This window comes from Bombus fervidus, chromosome 10 (genome assembly GCF_041682495.2).
Source record: "Bombus fervidus isolate BK054 chromosome 10, iyBomFerv1, whole genome shotgun sequence".
In the NCBI taxonomy this organism is placed as follows: domain Eukaryota; kingdom Metazoa; phylum Arthropoda; class Insecta; order Hymenoptera; family Apidae; genus Bombus; species Bombus fervidus.
Window position 1 is genome coordinate 12,614,806 of NC_091526.1, and position 17,982 is coordinate 12,632,787.

General features: G+C 41.0%; 1 protein-coding gene across 5 annotated transcripts in view; it reads right to left on the reverse strand.

Moving 5' to 3' along the window:
- The window catches only part of LOC139991493 (uncharacterized), a 187,076-nt gene that overhangs the window by 63,289 nt on the left and 105,805 nt on the right, over positions 1–17,982 (reverse strand). For all 5 annotated transcript variants that reach the window (XM_072011614.1, XM_072011615.1, XM_072011613.1 and 2 more), the window contains 2 exons: positions 15,275–15,576; positions 13,795–14,072 (listed from right to left, as the gene is read on the reverse strand). In XM_072011614.1, the coding sequence (XP_071867715.1) occupies positions 13,795–14,072; positions 15,275–15,576 (580 nt within the window). The remainder of the gene's footprint in view (positions 1–13,794; positions 14,073–15,274; positions 15,577–17,982) is intronic.

The window sequence follows — 17,982 nt, forward strand, 5'->3', positions numbered from 1 at the left end:
GAACTAAGAATAACTTGCAGTTTATTATTCTTTACATTGAAGACTCGAAGCTAATCTCGTCGTTCTCCTTCTAACAAATTTTCTTAAGCAAACTGCTCGCTCCATAGACGAAGGTAACTCGACCACTACTCTACTGGCCACTCTTTGATCTCAAATATTCGCCAGAGGAAAAAGGTCAAGATCCAAACAGCAGCTCAGAAACTGCATCTAAAAGGATACAGATATCTGTGCTACTATTTCAAGTAAGCATCCGCAGTAACTTAATCTGAAGCATGCACCAACAAACCGGCGAGTATACTCGCCGTGGAGAGATGGGACTGGTAGATGTTTAGGGTAAGAGAACCGCGACGAAGAATTTCATGAAAGCAAGAGCGTGCATCTGTGCGCTACTGTGCAATGCAAGGACGTTCCTTTTAAGGATGGAGCCCACTGTTTTATGCACATGTTTCTACAATGGTGCACCAGTTTAATGCTGATACCAGCCGATGCACTCACTTCCTACTGCAAACTGCACGCTGGATTGTTCTCTAAACACGTGTCGTGCAATATTATCGAGTCGTGGGTCTGCACATGTTTATTTGCCTGCGAGGGATAAACGCGATTTTTTAAGCCAACTGCGAAAACGTAGAAAATCGAAAATCCTATCATCTAATATATTCTGTATATTTTATCGTATACGTCGCATTCCATCGTCCGATGTAAGAAGATTAATATTTACATTGAATTTAATTAGCAAATATAATTTGAGAAAAATTATTTCAACATTGCTACTAATTTTTTTAATATTACATAGCGTAGTTACTCTTCATCTTCTAACCGCACGACGAGATATCTCAATTTTTCTAAACACACCAAACTTTCACCAAATCTTTCACCTACTTTCGATCATATTTTTCTCTGTAAGGAAATAAACTTTAAACAAGACACGATCAACCAGTGAAACGGTGGATCAATCGACGATCCTCTTGCTTTCATTGACCGAAACAGAAGTCGCTTTCCCCGTTTTATCAGTTGTCTGAGGCGCGATACATCGATCGCAGAAAGTAATTACCGCGATCAGGCTCACGGAACGACAGATCTACCAACACCTAAATAGGAGAGCCGGCGAATTCCGCGGCACGACTTGTGACACCGACGTGGAAAAGGTTAACAAGCTGCACGGATATTCGGATCAGAAATTATGGTAAAATCGAACCAGTCCGGAGGAGAACCTGTTGCCGTGTCTAAGATCAAGAAGTCGATAAGACTTGGAAAGCGGAGGTGGAATCTCGCCCGCGGTGTAATTAAGCATTGACCTATAACGAGCTATAATTAGTTATGTCCCAACGAGCCGGATAGGAATCGGTCGATAAACTGGTCGATATCGTCCAGACATTAACGCTTCCGTCACAGTAAATTTGTGAAAATCGGGTGTAGTTAATTATGCCGATCGTGAGATAGAGCGAACGATGAAGCTATTACAGATTTTATTGTTTCGACAAAGCAGTTTAATATTACGCAACTTAAAAAACGTTTACCTTTGAAGAATTTTTAATTTAAACATTCTAAATGCTACTACCTTTTATTGGAAGCTCCACTACTGAAATCAGAAGAGAGAGAAATGTTCTGAAACAACATTTCGCATCTTTGAATTAATGGAAATATCGATATAAATATTAATAAGCTATAGCTGCTATTTCATTAGCAAATCATCAGCAACGCTTAATTTCACCAAAGCTATCCACTAATTTCAGTCGCTACCATTGTAAACTATAATTACCAATAGGATTATCAATAAACTTTAACTACCCAACGATACCGGTGAATGCTATTAGGTTTACAGTTTCATCAAAAGAACGCGGAAAGGCGTAATAAGAGCACAGAAACCTAGAACGCGCAATTAGGCTAGCATAACTGTCTGAACTCGATCGACAGTTGCAACGAGCATTGGCTCTGACCATTCTAGAACCAGTTTAGGTAGCCGAGCACGTTGATCAATCACTTTTAAGAACGTATACAATGAATCTGATAAGAGGGGGCGCTGGTTTTTAGTTAGTCCTGGTAAGAGGATAAAACTCGAAGCACGAAGACAGGACTTCGTGTAATTCATTTTGTCGGATCTTAATGATGTATTAGCGCGATGAATCTGATAGCAGGTGATGAATCGTTTCCAACTAGTTTATTGAAGTTTTGGACCGGTCCTCGATCATTAGTGGAAACAGGACTAACTCAATTTAAGCTTCAACATGCTATACAAATGATTGCACGTTTCAAGTTGTTAGTTCCGTGGGGAAAAAATTCAAGATACTTACTACTTGCTTCATTCTAATTGGATGTTTAGTTATGAAGTATATTTATGTGGTTAAATAGACAGAGACATTAATTTCTTCTCTAAAATCTAATATCTTAAAATTATTCTCATCTGTTCGCTTTTAACTTTCCATCTATCAAATTGAAATCCTATCATCCATGGAAAATATTGCTCCAAAAATCGTGTACGTAACTGCAAATTATTTCTACCTCACCGAGTTACCTCTCGAATCGATTTACCCTAAATTTCTCCACGAAACACATTTTCCTTCCATCTTAACCACAAAGAGGTCGATACGCGCGCATGTTCAACGTGCGTTCGATCAACGATGTTCCTCGTCGAATCTCATTCGACTTTGTCAATGTTCGAACGCTAACAAGGGACCGATGGATCGACGGTAGCCGGAAGAAGTGCTCACCGGTGTTGGTCGAAGAAGGGCAACGAGAATTATAGCGAAAGACAGCCAGTGGAACCAATAAGACGTTGATTGCAGCTCCGGGCACGGTAACCGGCTGTCGATATAGGAAACTCGCGCGTGTGCCTCGTATACACGTACGTGTGTCACGACCCTTCTCTCTCTTTCTTTTCTCCTGTTCCCCTTTTCACTCGCCACCACGTATATGTAATATGTAGCTCTTTCTTCTTAGTCTCGTTGTGTTGCAGGGGCCCGGCCACGAGATGCGGGTTAAGCCTTAACTAGTCGAGAATATGTGGTAACCCGACGTTTAAGCCGGGGGCTTATTGAACCGCCACGTAGGAAACGTGAGTGATGGCCCCAGGCTGGATCATATCGATCCTCGCGAGGAGAAAACCCGAGCAAAAATTGGCGGGCATACGTGGTCTTCAGAGCCGGTGCTCGTAATTGGAAACGTCGACGACACCCTTTTCACCGGTTTTACATCGTAGCCAAAGCGTTTCGAACTACCAGGACTTTTCATTCAGCGATAGTTTAGCGAAACGTCGACGAGAGGTTTGAAGAGGCTGGAAGTCGGCTAAAAAAAGAAATCAAAGTATCAGAGACTCGGTGACCTATAACTGATATCTTTCCCGATTATAAAGTAGTATACGAAAGATTCCATTAGCACGTCTACGATTTAAAAGGATTTCCTTCGAGAACTCGTTTCAAATTAACGACACTTTTATCGAAGAATTTTATTATACGTAAAAGTTAACACCTTTATCGAGTGCTTCAACTTTTCAGGATCCTCAAAGAATTAAGAAACTTTGTTTTATCTCGGAACTCGTTACTTCGCTCGCGATATATCTCAGTTTCTAAAAATAAAAGAAAAAAAAAAAAATGAGAAAAATATCGAGATAGCAGAATGGAGAACAACAAATGCAAATACCTAATTAAACGTCAGCGTCGTTCCCGATTTCGACATTCATTACGTCACAACGTTCCACGGTAGACGGTATTATCGCCGAATTCCCACAGCCGGCTGAAAAAGTCCGATAAACCGAGTAACATTGAACGCGTTCGCTTTCTACCAAACGCCATTAATCACAGAGCCAGGGGACAGGTATCGAATCGACCCATGAAAAACGCGCTGTTCTCAACTCGTTTTATCACCTATGTCCTATTGGACACGCGAAGTCTGGCGAGAAAGAGCGATGAGAAAGAAAGAAATTCGATCCAACTGGCTATCTTTCATTATCATAATGAACCCGTGTAAATAGCCACCGGTTAACGTCCCTCTAATTACACCTACGTTCAATTAACATATCAAGAGACATTTTCATCTGGAAATGACAGAACACGAATGCTACTGAAAGCAGTATCCAGCGTTTTATCGCCGCTACACGTTTCTAAACGTACGGTAGCGATCTGTCAGTCGAAGAAAAACGGTCTGGCCGGGGCTTGACTACATATCGGCTTGCATACATCTACCTACGTGCCTCTGTATGAATTTCTCTTTCTCCGCGCTTGCACGAGGACGGACAGAGATACCGTCTGTTTATGTATATATTCCAGTGTAAATCAGAGTGTACACGATGTTGGTCTCGATTCGTTCCTCTGCAAAATGCTTACAGAACTTCTAATTCAAGCCGCTGGACAATCCGAGCAACTGGTTTCGCTGGCGTGTGTCAAAATTAGGGGTTCGGAGTAAGCGAGCAAGAAGTATTGGGAATTGCACGCTTTTCGAGTAAAGGGAGTGACACGCGAATGTTTTGGACTTACGGAAATTTAGTGGAATTTAACAGAAGCAACTGAATTATGGATTTTCAAACGAGGGACGTGCAACGTTTCTGGATTAATGAAATTTAGCAAAACTAAGACTAGACAATAGGGAATTTCGAACTAGCGTGCTTACGATTAAGAGTAATGACACGTGTACATTTTTTTCAAGTTATATAAGTGTATTATAATATAACAATTCCTTCCAATTACCCTGCAAAATAGAAGAATAAGAAAGATCGAACAATGGCGATAATCTGTAACATTTTATAATACAAAACACTTTGCCAAGCAATTCTTCCTTATCCGCACTATCACTAGCAAGAATCCAGTTATATAAGGACCAGTTCCGTTAATAAATAGGCCAACAGAAGCCCGATTATGACTCACTCTATACAAATGCCTACATATGTATGTACATACACGTGCAAACATTCTCTTTCGCGATAATTCGAAAAAAAAGTGCCAGGTTCTACCCATTGACGTATTAGCTGCAGCATTACCATATAAACTCACACGATCGGCTTCGTACCGTCGTTTCACCGTTCGCGTTTTGCCACCGATGTGTTCGTGTAATTACACGCACGCAGCGTCAAGGAGAAAGCGCGCACGTGGCCCTCCGGTTAATTAGCTTTCCGAACGATTAGCCAGACAGCGACCACGTGTCCAGTCATTAAATCGATCCTTGAATCGCGAGGATTCCATGAAAATCTCTTGGCTACGGGATAAATCGCTACTTTCTAAGTCGCGATTTGCATCAGGCCACATCGCGATCCACAGCGATCCTGTCGTGCTTATCGACCTCGGATAGAGTCGTAAGTTTCTGAGTCGATCGAGTAACTGTTTCTATCGACAACACGGCTGACTTGAATTTTGATAAGAAACTTCGTTGTGTTCGGATAACAGAGAGATTTTTACGAAACACTGCCAGACCCGTGTTACCGTTTATCGCGAGATGTTAAGTTGTGCGACGGCGAAGAAAACGAAGGAACACGGACTAGCTTAATCGAAATCGATTGGAAAAATAAGGATTTGGTTTTTGCAGTAGTTGCTTTAGGCGTAAAAGTTACGGAGTTAATGGTTCTGTCGAAGATTTCAATTTTAAGCTATTCAAATTTTCGAATCGCCGTCTTTTCGAATAATCAGGTTCCCGAATTTTTCTAAGCTTCAAAGCTTCTAAATTAAAAATTCACCATTGACCAACTTATCTCGAACCAAAGGTTATGCTATCGTTCGAACGCAATTCACCGACTTTGTATTTCAATACATTTGTCTGTTCGTCATCGAACGAATTAAAAGATAGTATAGCGAACGTCCCGTTGAAATTTCCAAAATCATAAATTCTGAAAGTATCCTAAATATCCGCGATACTCGAGACTTCAATAACTATTACTAAAGAGCGGTGTGCGTGGAGGTAACGAGCTCGGTTTCATCGTTCATCATCCGAATCCTCTCGCGGCGAGATGCCACGGGGAATCGCGCCAATAAATCGTCTGCAACGAATCGCGGCAGAAGATCCGCGCGTAGGTTCGCGACAAGTCAAACAAAGAGGCTCCTCGTCGCTGGCTAGTCGACGTGGGGCCTAAAGGCGGCTGATTTATACGTTAGCCGACGCGTGTCCGTGTATACGTATAAAGGTAACGTACTACAAGATCTTCAATTACACAAGACTTTTCCAGCGTAACGACCGCGAACGCGAAACCCTTTTCATCTCTCGGGGAGCGCTAACAACGAGCGAGATCCTCCGCGTTCGAACAATCCCGCTCGATGGATGGCTCTCTTCCTAACCGAGACGTTGGCTACCCGACTGCTATCGATACTGGCTCAAGTAAAGATGGATAGAAGGGTCGAAGAGGTAAATACACTTGCTGACAAAAGTTAAGGAACATAGTGATTGCTTGAAAATTATATACATTTACAAGTATACATATTTTTTATCTTCCAAGGTACATTGGTTGCAATTAAAAATACCATAAAGAGATTACAGTGCACACGTAAGCGTACAATATCTTTTAACGTTAACTGTCTAAAGTGATAGGTGAAATTTAATGATGATAACGCGATGGCTTGGGATTTTTTACGCGGAACAGTCCTGGTTCGCTAAGAGAAATAAAAGAAACTACGTGTAGGTTCGTGTATCGGGATATTTCACAAACTCGCGCGTTTCCGTTCACAAACGAGGAAATGCCAACAGAGTGATCGTTCCAACGCGATAAAGATCCGAAAAATTCCTCTAAAGTAATTTAGACATTTCTTCTGGAACAGAATGTTAATGTAATTGAGTGACTAAATCAATTTCACGACTTGAACTCGATCGAACGTTTGTGGGATTACGTTAGACGTTCAAAATGTCAAATCCAAGGATCATTCAATATACTACTACGTTATTTTTTATTTAGTTTTTCTTAAAAGTAGATATATAATCCAAACAAAGCGTGTTTCTTAACAACAACTCTGTTATCAATGTAGAGAAAAATGTCAAAGGAAAGAAACGAATGATAGAATTAGAACATAGAGCAGCGCTACATTCTTTTTATATAAGCGCAATGGTACATGTGCGTTCAATAATTACGCTATATTAAAAGGCTGAAGAAAATCTCGAAGAATGCAACAAATTCGCGCTTAAATATTCCTTCAGACACTACGTATAACAGCGATTCGTAAAAAGATTACTTCCCGTAGGCAACGTAAACCAAAGCCAATCAGCCAAATCAACCTTTCACATACCAAAAAGACCGACCAACCGTCTAAAAGGAGCAACTCAAAAGAAATCCAGCTGAACACGAAGGAAAAAGGAAAGAAGAGGTTAATACGTAGATTCAGAGCGGACTTTCTAACGATTCGGCGCGGAGCGTGATGTGACCCGGGTCGACCTCTCGTTTCTCGAAGCAGAGGCAACGCGTAAGCGGTGCGCCTCTCGCGGCTAAGCCTGTCGGACGTCGTTCAATTAATCATTAATAGGCGATAATATTCATCCGGGGATCGCGCGTCGATCACGAACCGAGCGTGTCGAATGATCTTCTAGAAAGAGAGACGCGTCAAAATCGTTCCAGATCGAGGAGGCAACCGTTAGATCGTTCGCTTGGCTTCTCTTCTTCGTGAATCTGGGCTTCCTCGTTACATCGAATCTACGATTTACGACGAAGTACGCGTATAACCACTGCACGACGTAACACGACTACGTCGGGGTAATTGCACGGCACGCAGATGTGTCTGACGGTTCGACATTTTTGGAGCGGCGCACGCGGAATCGGTGATGAACGATTTGCATGTTGGGCGAGATGCGGAGGATGAGGTGCGCGGCTTTCTACCTCGTTTTGCTCGCGCTTTAAATAGATCTGCGTAAGCGGTCGCTGGGGCGAAGCTTTTTCAAGAGGATCGAGCGAAAGCGGAGCAACCAGAGCCGAGGAAACCAACGGATTTCTAAAACCGGGAAGAATCATGCGTTCGATGCATGCTATCTCGTCGTGTCAGCTTCTCCGTTTCTATACGGGTTGATGCAAGATCGCGAGCTATCGTTTGAAATTTTGCAGACGCTTCGTCCTCTTGTAGATTTTCGCGATTGTTAGTAGGTGAGGATTCAGTTTGTTTTAAAATTGCATGTATCTTTGAATCTTATATATTTTGACAAATCACACGGTATATGTATTGAAATGTTGGAAATTCCTAAATATATCTACGGTTAACTAAAATATCTAAAACAAACCCGTGATCTTATTCACACAATCGACACATTTAAGAGATAAACGACGTTCATACTTCTCTCTCGCGGAAGAATCTTGGCGGTTTGCCCATTCGATCAGAACAAAGGTGTGGAACGGTCTACAAGCGAGGCACACACGAGGCCGATAAAACGCGAGCGAAAACGTACGGAGGAGTTTGCACGAAGAGGATGCGTGGGACGTGAAGACACGATATCCTCTCGTGTGCCACATCACGAAAGACGTACGAACCGATTCGATTCGCATTCATGACTTTCTAACGACCTGGGACCAAGTGTCTTTCGCCTCTTTTGCGCGTCAGTGCACACACGAGGGACACGTTCCTCGAGGATGCTTCAATGTGGCCACTTTAAAAACACTTCTTCCCTCTCGCTCTTTACAGGTCCCGAAACACGTTCAGTTCCTTATGAGTTTCTTATATCGAGCCTCGAACGCCTCTTGTTAGCGTAAATTACGTCTCGCCTGCTTATCGTCTCTCTATACTCTTTCCTTTTTCGCTCGTGATTCCACTGCTAAATGGTTGTATCAAAGACGAGGCGAAATTCAGATGTTTTACTTTGCGGTTTATGGCGAATTACGGACGGTTTTCGGCGGTTATGGGGAACAGGAAGAGAGAGAGGTAATCATCCTTTATTCGCGGTTACTGCTTCTAATTTGGCGAAGTATAGCGCGTAGTGTGAAGATTCGCTGCGAGAAACCGTTTAAGCGATTTGACTCGGAGCAAGATTTTTGTAAGTTACCCCTTTTTCCTGAAAAAGTTCTCCTGTTAATCACCCCTTAAACTATATTATTTCAAAATTCTGTCACCGTTCCTGGTTGTTCTGGTACAAAAAGAGGCTGTCAAAGTCGAAAAATATCTATTAGACGAAACAACGATCAATTTGAAGATGAAAGAACGTGCAAAATCTGGAAGCAGGTATCATTAACGGGCAATTAAAAAGCGCTCCTCTTAACGTATACCTATTCGAGCGATCATAAATCGCGAGTGCCAAACGCGCCGCGATAATTAGGTACGCAGTCCTCGTGGCAATTATTTACATTTCCCGACGATTCAGTTTCTCGCCGCGTTCGCTTTGGCGTTTCTCGTTCTCGTTCGAACGAAAGTGAGCGTATATACGTGGTCGCGCCACTATTCCAGATCTAGATAAGGATCGACGCTATAATTCCAACCGGGGATCTCTACCGAACGATCTACTCTCACCGTTGATCAGACCCGCTCGCGGTATCCTTTATAAGATAATCTCGAGATGCCGCGACGCGGCTCGCTATTTACGAACTGGGGGAATCTTGTAAATCGTACGTTCGTGCTTCCACTATCTACTATTCGTCACGAGAACCCGGTCCCGCCTCCGTCGTCGATCACAAGTGAACTTTTGCCAACGTTTTTCGAGGCAGTTTCAACGAAACCGTACGCGAACACAAGCTGTACGCGATCTATCATGCTTTTTTCGAGCGGATTTATGATGTGATAAATTGCTCGGTTCGATATCCGCGCCGATTATTGCACAGGTTTTGTGTTCCCTCGTTGCTCGCCTTGTAGATCCCAGCAGAATTCTGCGTGTACTTTCTTGATGTGTACGATGATTTATGGACCTTACAGGGTATATCGTTCTAAATTTTGTGGGAAACTTGTATTTATTTAGATATTGCTAACGTTCCTGGTTAAAAATTGTTTCCTCGTCGAGCCTGATGTGTACATATTAGGTTCTACTGCTGAGTAATATCTGGCAAGTTTATACAGCGACATGACTCGGTTACTCCTTTCGAGATTCGTGTGGAAATGATTTTGTGGCAACGGTATCGCCAATTTGATATTGAATAATAGCACTAGTTTACAAACCCTCTGGATATTTATATTAAAAACTCTACAAATCTTTTAGAAGATTTAATATTAGAGAAGAGAAAATACAATTACATAAAATAATTTATTGCGCTAATTATTCAAGGAAACGAAGCATCTGTAACGATATCTATCAACATCTACGCACAGAAGAACGAACTGCAATCGCCACCGAAAACCCTCAGAAATTCGCGACTCATTCGCTGCGAACGAAATCAAAAGACGTAGAAAGAGAATGTCTTGATCGAAGCGTATACTTTACATACATTCGTATTTGATCCCTCGTCATTCTCGAATCGGTTGGGATGGTTGATCGAAATACTCGATGTCTTCCCCTTTTGGATCCAGCGTTCATGAATATGCATGTCTAGATGGGTACCCGCGCAAAAATTTACGGCCCTGACAGGCTGACGTTTCGAGGACCGGCAAACGAGGCCCGATACTCGTGGATATAATCGGGACTGGCAGCCCTCGAGGAACCACGTTACGCCTCGAAATCGGGCCGAATCGTTCGACCGTGTTTTCAGAACGTCATACGAAGATGCTGTGAGAGGTTTCTTGTTCTCGATGGAATCGACCGTGTTATCGGAAGGGGCGCCACATCGCCTTGGATAAACAGACGCTGAGGATTCGAAGAATCGACGCTTTCGAATTTTTCGGATGCCCCGGACGAAGAAACACTTTCGTGTTTTTATTGAAAATAGACGCGAGTTGAGACGTCGTGGAGACGGTAATCGATGAACGATGGTTATAGAGTCGAGAACACGTTTTTTTTTTTTTACTTCAGTCAATGTTTTCTTTTTCCTTTGACGAAAAGAGATGAAGCGTGGTTGTTCCTTTGATAGACAGTGGAATGGATTGTTGTAATAGGTAAAAGTAAAAAAAAAAAAAAAAAATAAAGAGATTCGTTCGTTTGAATTCTACAAGAATTCGTTGGTACAAAAATATGTATAAAGCTAATGTTACACGTGTAACCAATTTGTTCCTCCTCGATAAAGATCAGAATGCAAACAGAGAAAAAAAGAAAGAAAAAGAGAGGGACGAATGTCTTTTATACTAATTGCAACGAAAGAATTCACGGCGATCGAATCACGAAGAATCCTTTTGACGTTTGACAATTTTGAGTGGTCAACGTGACAGGTTAATAACTTCGTTCGGAGAAAGCAGAGCCCGGGAGAAGTGGAAGAAACAAGCTCGTGACACGGTGAGCCTTAGTAAGAATACCAGCTCATGCTAACGAGCTCGGTAACGCTTAATTGTCCGGGATTAATCAATTTGCCCGTACCGCTATCAGATCCATAATTATAGCGTCGGGTTTAAGCTCTAATTATAAAACAATCCATCGTGTCTTTGACGATGATCGAGCAGGATACTCGGTTGAATGAATATCGCACTTACGCGATTAAAATCAGACACGGTTCACAAAAACGTGGTTTGAACCGGTTGCGTGACACCATGAAGGATTACTAGAGTCGAATGAAAAGGAATGAAAGGACGCGGCAGATTCTCATTCACGGTTTAAAAACGCCAATGAAAAAAGAATTACAAAGACAAAAATAATTACAGAAAGAAGTGTTCGAAGAGACGAAGAGCATTATGATAGATACGATGTTAATTCCTTATTGTCGGACATGGTCGTTTGTTCAAGAGAATATCGGATTATTCTAGGAGTGATTGCGTAATTTAGAAATCTATTGACGTTGTAAACGGATGTATAAATTATCGCAGCTAGTGCTATATTAATTCAAATGTTAATTTATTCTATTTCCAAGTTATTAAAGTTATTAAGTTATTACATTATTATCTTATTAAAGAAAAATTATTAGAAAAGATTGATGTTAGAACGATAAAGGAAACTACGTATCTCTCTGTGAGTAAAATATGAACTTCGAAGTAACGGTATATTTCTGCTTTTTCCAACCTACCGGCGAGGTAAAACTCTGCATGTATAAACGTTGCTTGCAAAATTCCCAGCAATAGTATCGTTCAAAGATCGAATAATACCGAAACGATAAAAATCTCGAACTTAATTTCAAAATTCTAAATTTACAATAGTGAAACATTCTATTCACAAAGAAAAATCCATATATACATATATCTTCATTCGTTATCTAACAGTCTAACCCTCGAGCGCTCCTAAATTCAAATACATGTCTCGTCATCTCAAACTTCAACTTCACCCTTTCACTCGGTTCTGTTCCCCTCGACATTCTACAACCACTCGTATTTTCACTAAGCGTCGGCTAACAATCAAACAAACGAGCTCACCAATACTCGAACAGGGTGTCGAAGCAGCTTTCCAGAAGACAACATTTCCCCGTTCCATCGAATCCGCCACGTGAAAAGACAATAAAAACGAGCGAACACCGCCAACGATTACGAATAACTTCACGTTCGTAGCGGAATGCTCGCCCGGGGATAGAAGAGAGTGAAAGAGAGAGAGAAAGAGAGACGGTTACAGCTCTCGTGGCGAAAAAGGGGGAGAAAGTGCGGACGCGAGAGATCAGAGAGGGGTGCAGGGTCGATTCTAGCTTCGAGGGGTCATTATAGAGCTCTCCTAACCGGAGAACAGCCATCTCTTTGGTCGATGCCAGCCAGACTGTCCGGATTGACTGATGTTAGGTCATTCAGAGCTTCCTAGACCTCCTCCGGTTGCCTCATCGACGTGACGACGTGGAAGTCGAGAGAGGAGGCTGCTCTCGAGGCTCAAACGATATTGCACGGCGGATCTCGATACGCCTCATTACGCCAACCACTTTCAAAAGCAATTAAAACCGCCACGTTCTCCAAACTACCACGTTCATTTGTTCCAGCTATTCTCGCTGTCGTCGGTCATTTGCTCGAGTTTCGCGATTTCAACAACCCACGCGTTTTTCTGCCAATCGTTTGGTATTTCCTCGGTGTTTCGCGAGACACCGCCAGCATAGAGAGAAATTTCTCGGTGAAATCGGAGCGACGCCGAAGTAATTAAAAGCGTAGCCTTTGGTGACCCGTTCTTTTCATTACGATCACGGAGTACGATAGTATCGAGCAAGTCGTAATGGGCGGTTAAGGTTTAAAATATAGAGTAATTGACGGATGTTTGAGTAGCAACACCAAGAATCGTCGCGTCAATCTCGTTTTTAAGTGCATAGCTAATGAAATAATAAATCGTTGTTATTAATCCTTCGTCTTACGATCACTTTTATGACTACATTAAATTTCAAGCTAACTGTTTTCCGAAATAAAACCACAAGTAATATATATTTCTATGTTCGGCAGCTCGTTAAACGTCAATGCTAATGAATCAAATTTTCTCTATTAATATCTTTCGTTCTAACGGCTCCAATTATTATTATTTCGTATCAGATATCTACCGCCTAATCGTAAATTAGATCGAATGATAACTTCTAAAAAATACGAAACATATATGCCGTAAACTTTTCTTTAAATCGCGGACGATTATCATAATCGATTATCTAGATAAATCGTAATCGTAGTCTTCCTTTCCTGACGCGAATAAAACAGACTGACCCAACCTCCACTGACAATTTCGCGCTAAAAAAGCCTAACCTCGATTGGTTCACCTCTGTCATCACGGTGCAAAGTTTTCCCAGCGCCCGTGGCGCTTCTTATGAAACTTGGCAAACACTAGGCACCGCGTTTATTTGCCGTAGTAAATGTCGCAATCGCCATTTGCCATATTTACGGTTCTACTGTCCAGTTTCGAGAATAGAAAAATTCCCAAAACGAGCTAAGAAAGTGTAAATATGTTTAAAAGACTTACCTGTGCGTACTCTGCGCAAATATCGATCGACGATACGTAATTGACGACGTCCTCGATGGTCCATCGATTGACAGCTTGTCCATCGCCGCAGGGCATGTGACCACACAGAGATGGACACCTGACTGGGGGTGGTGTGGTAGGCCGAGGGGTTGGTTTCGGCTTCGGAGAAACGCTTCCCGATCTCCTGGTTTCCGTCCTCTGCCTCTTTCGCGGAGCGAAGCCACCTGGACTCGAGAGATCCAGAGGACTCGTTACACCCGCGTCTCTTTTGTTCGCACCTGATTAAAGATAATTCACTTATCATTACGCGGTACTCGCTATCTAAGAGTATACTTTGTTGTTTATTCACACGCGAAAGACTTTCGTAAACGAATAGTTTGGAACGTTTAAAATAAAAAAATTTGAATTCTCTAAGACAGGATAATCGGTTTTAATCTATAAACGCATATTACTTTTACTGTGTGTGTTGTATAAAGAAATAGATGTAGCTCTCCCGAAATCATTCGCTTCCTATCTAAACTACATTTTTATAGAACACACAGTGTGCGAGTAATTTGCATTTATAGATTAAAATCGGTCGTATGATATCTCGTTCGATAGAATTTCATTATTGAAGATTTTTGGAATTTGATTCGAACAGTTTCTTGCAGTTTTCATTTAAAACGATTATATAGTTATATATTTGCGCGTAAAAGAATTATTTAAAAATTGATTGAAAATGTTAGTACCTTAAAATATAAAGGGCTGTGAACTCCTGATTTCTAACATTGCAAGGTTGGCATTAGAGAAAATGTTTTATTCTGTATTTTCTTCTCTTTCGTTTCTGTTATCCTACAACTTGCTTTACGTAGTAAATAATCGATACTTTAGTACAGTGTTTCGGTAAACGATGTGCAAAGTTAGAATTTACATCTGTTTTTAACTTTTGAGTCGAGCAACGGTAAGATAGTGCCAATGCTAGCTAAAAATCTACTCACGAATTAAAAGAAGACTTCGCTTGTAGAACGAAATTGTTTAAACAGCTGTGTTGCCTGTTAATTTTCGCAATAAAATGGATATTCCAGTGATTTCATAACGAAACGACGTGTTACGCTCATGCCGGTCGATGACAAACTAAACGCTTGAAGGTTACTGAACGACGCTCGAGTCTCAAATACGTGCGGCGTGTAATCAAAATATAAAAACGATAACATTTTCCGAGAATTTTAGTAGCAGGTAATCAACGCTAGTCTATAAACAGTTTCGAGCCAGCTGCCTATTACGTTACATTAAAAATATTATTTTCTAACTGTGTCCCCGATTTCTTATCACATGTATACAATTACATACCTGTACGAATTATTATTTAATAATATTAATTTTACAAATATTCGTTTCTTGACATTCATAATTGCATAATTGACACTCTAATAGTCATAATAACAGATAATACAAAAATATAACGTAGCTGTATATTTTAATAAAATCGCACGTAAGTTACCTTTGAGGTACGTTTCTAATTCTGCTGCATTCTGTGCTGCATTCGCAGTCCTCACCATGTGCAAAAGCGCTTGCGTCGACGACATATCTAACATGGGTGGGAACACGGGGTTGCCGAACAAACTGTCTTGTTTCTGCTCTTTCGGATCCTTATTGGAAAGGGGTGAGGTGGTGGACACGGTTGACGGTTGCGGTGCACCCAACGGGGCCATCAAACCGACGAAGGGTGTGGCGCCAGTTTTGAATCCTGGGAACCTTGGATCTAAGCCTGGAGGATAGCCGTTCCTTGGTGAACTGAAGTAGCTGCGAATTTGATTAATACTCTTCGTTTATACTAATTTACCAATGGATATTAATACATATAGAAAAATTGATACAGCAATTATAATAACGAATATTAATATATATATTAATTAGAATGGTGAAAGTTTCAGCTTGGAGTTAATGAAATAATTATACGACTATCTCTAGGCTATCTCTGCACTGCATCATTGAAGCTATTAAAGGCAACGAGTTATATCAGCGAGATATCGTTAGTATTCTATTATCGACCATGTCTGCAATGTTAATAAAATAAGAGAATCGTTCTCTGAATGAAATATAATTTATAGCTGACAATTTGTGACAGTTTTAACCGCTAAACTAAGTATCTACGATTTACGATTTTACTGCGCAATAAAAACGAGTATTATGCGCGCATAGATACGTATAGATATATTGTCCAGGATAATTGTACAAGAACAAATAAATAAAATTCTATTTAATCGAACTCGAATTTCTTGCTTATTAAATAGCTATCATCGTGTCTATTCTTGCGTATATCATCGACCAAAATTTCCTAAGATAAGACATTAATACAACACCTAGCTATACGTCTCATAAATTAATCCTAAACGATTCTACATTCCAACGATAGTTAACGTGAATCTGGAAAATAAAGTTCATCGAACAACATTATGCAATAAAATTTCTCGGCATAAAGTACCATTTACTGGAAATTACATTATAGAGAACGAATGCCCGTGTCCAGGCAACCAACAAACAAGTTCTCCCACGGAATCTCAGCTTTTCTCCACATTTCTGTTTATCTGAACGTTCATCCTAACGAAATATAAGATTATTGATCGATCTGTTATCGATCGATTCTAGAACAGTTTTGCGATCGATGTCACCCCCAAGATTCTACAATGCTTTCAGAATTGCTATAGAAACCGGAACCAATTACAATAAAAAGATTCGATTCTTTACGATTCTCTGAAATAAAGATTCTACATAATTGTTGTAAGAAACGAGATGAAATGGCAATTTCACGGACATTGGGTAAACAGTCGCGTTTCCCACAAATCTGCAGGGGATTTCAAAAGAAAAACTGACGTGTACTAATAATTTTGCTCATCGCTGTATATTTATTCAGCGACTCGGAACGATCAAGGAGGCACTTTCTCCTGGAAATGCCACAGATCGCAAGCATCGCGAGGATCTCATCGTCACGCGGATCTTTACTCGGCCGATCAACCGAAGTACCTTCTGCCAGAGCTGGGAGTCTAGTGCCGGAAGCTGCACGGTTGAAAGTCGATGTACACGTCCGCGAACCTGCAACCGGTTAGACGCGACAATATTCTATACCGGCAAGATACTCTGTCCACTCTGGACGAGCATCGATATTTCAATGCGCGTAACAACACGATCAATATTTTCCCTTTCCTATGTCGGCTTTGCGCAGTGTCCTCGTCGAAGATCGCTCCTTACGTCTTTCCCATCGTTCCCACGTATGCACACGGAACACAATATGAAGAATGTCAAGGCAAGCGTTATGATTCCAAGGTCTAATACTCTCTAAATAGTATCGGGTGGCGTTAGCTGCGGCTGTTGCGCTCACACCGGATGATTGCGTTTGAGAGAATAGCTCGTTTTATGTGTGTTCGTTGCAAGAAACTGAGGAATCTTCGTCGATCTCGATCGATCGTTCTTCTAATCACTGAAGTAGTATTTTTCGGTCTTTTTCCAGTCATGATTTTCGATTGGAATAACCGAATAACCTTGCAACAAGCCTTGACGCTAGAATTATCGACGTCTAAACTACTCTCCTCGATTCAAATATTTAGCGTTCTTCTAATATTTCCAAATTTTAGCAAATTTTCACCTTCCAAAATGCATTTGAAGCTTCTTCGTTCTTTACCATCAAATACGAGGGTCATCCAGAAAATAATACATTTTAAAAAGATTCTTTGATTCGTAACTTTAGTATATATACTAAGTTATTTTTCCATACAACCGTCAGCTCTACTTGAACACATAGCGTAACATTATGTAAGTTTTTCTATATCTCCGTCATACGCTTCCGCCGCCAGTTCACATAACCTCGTCTTACGCAATACCTTAAATCATCGTTTTTTGCGTAGCATTATCGATCAAGCTGTAAATTAAGACCAAGCAAAATTTTAAGTTTTACAAAAAAAAAACTGCAATGAATATCATTTGCAATGAAATCGCATACACTTTTTTGAGTTCCTCCGTCACGAGTCATGGACAGCCTGAATATTTACGATCACGTACAGTTCTTCTCTTCCCACTGAATTCCCGCAACCATAATCTTACCAATAATTCATTCATCGTCCTATTGCCGTCAACTGCTGTAATTCGGTGGTGAATTCCTTTCGAATGTATCTTTTTAGCGTTCGAAAAGCGTAAAAACGTCACCGGCGTGAT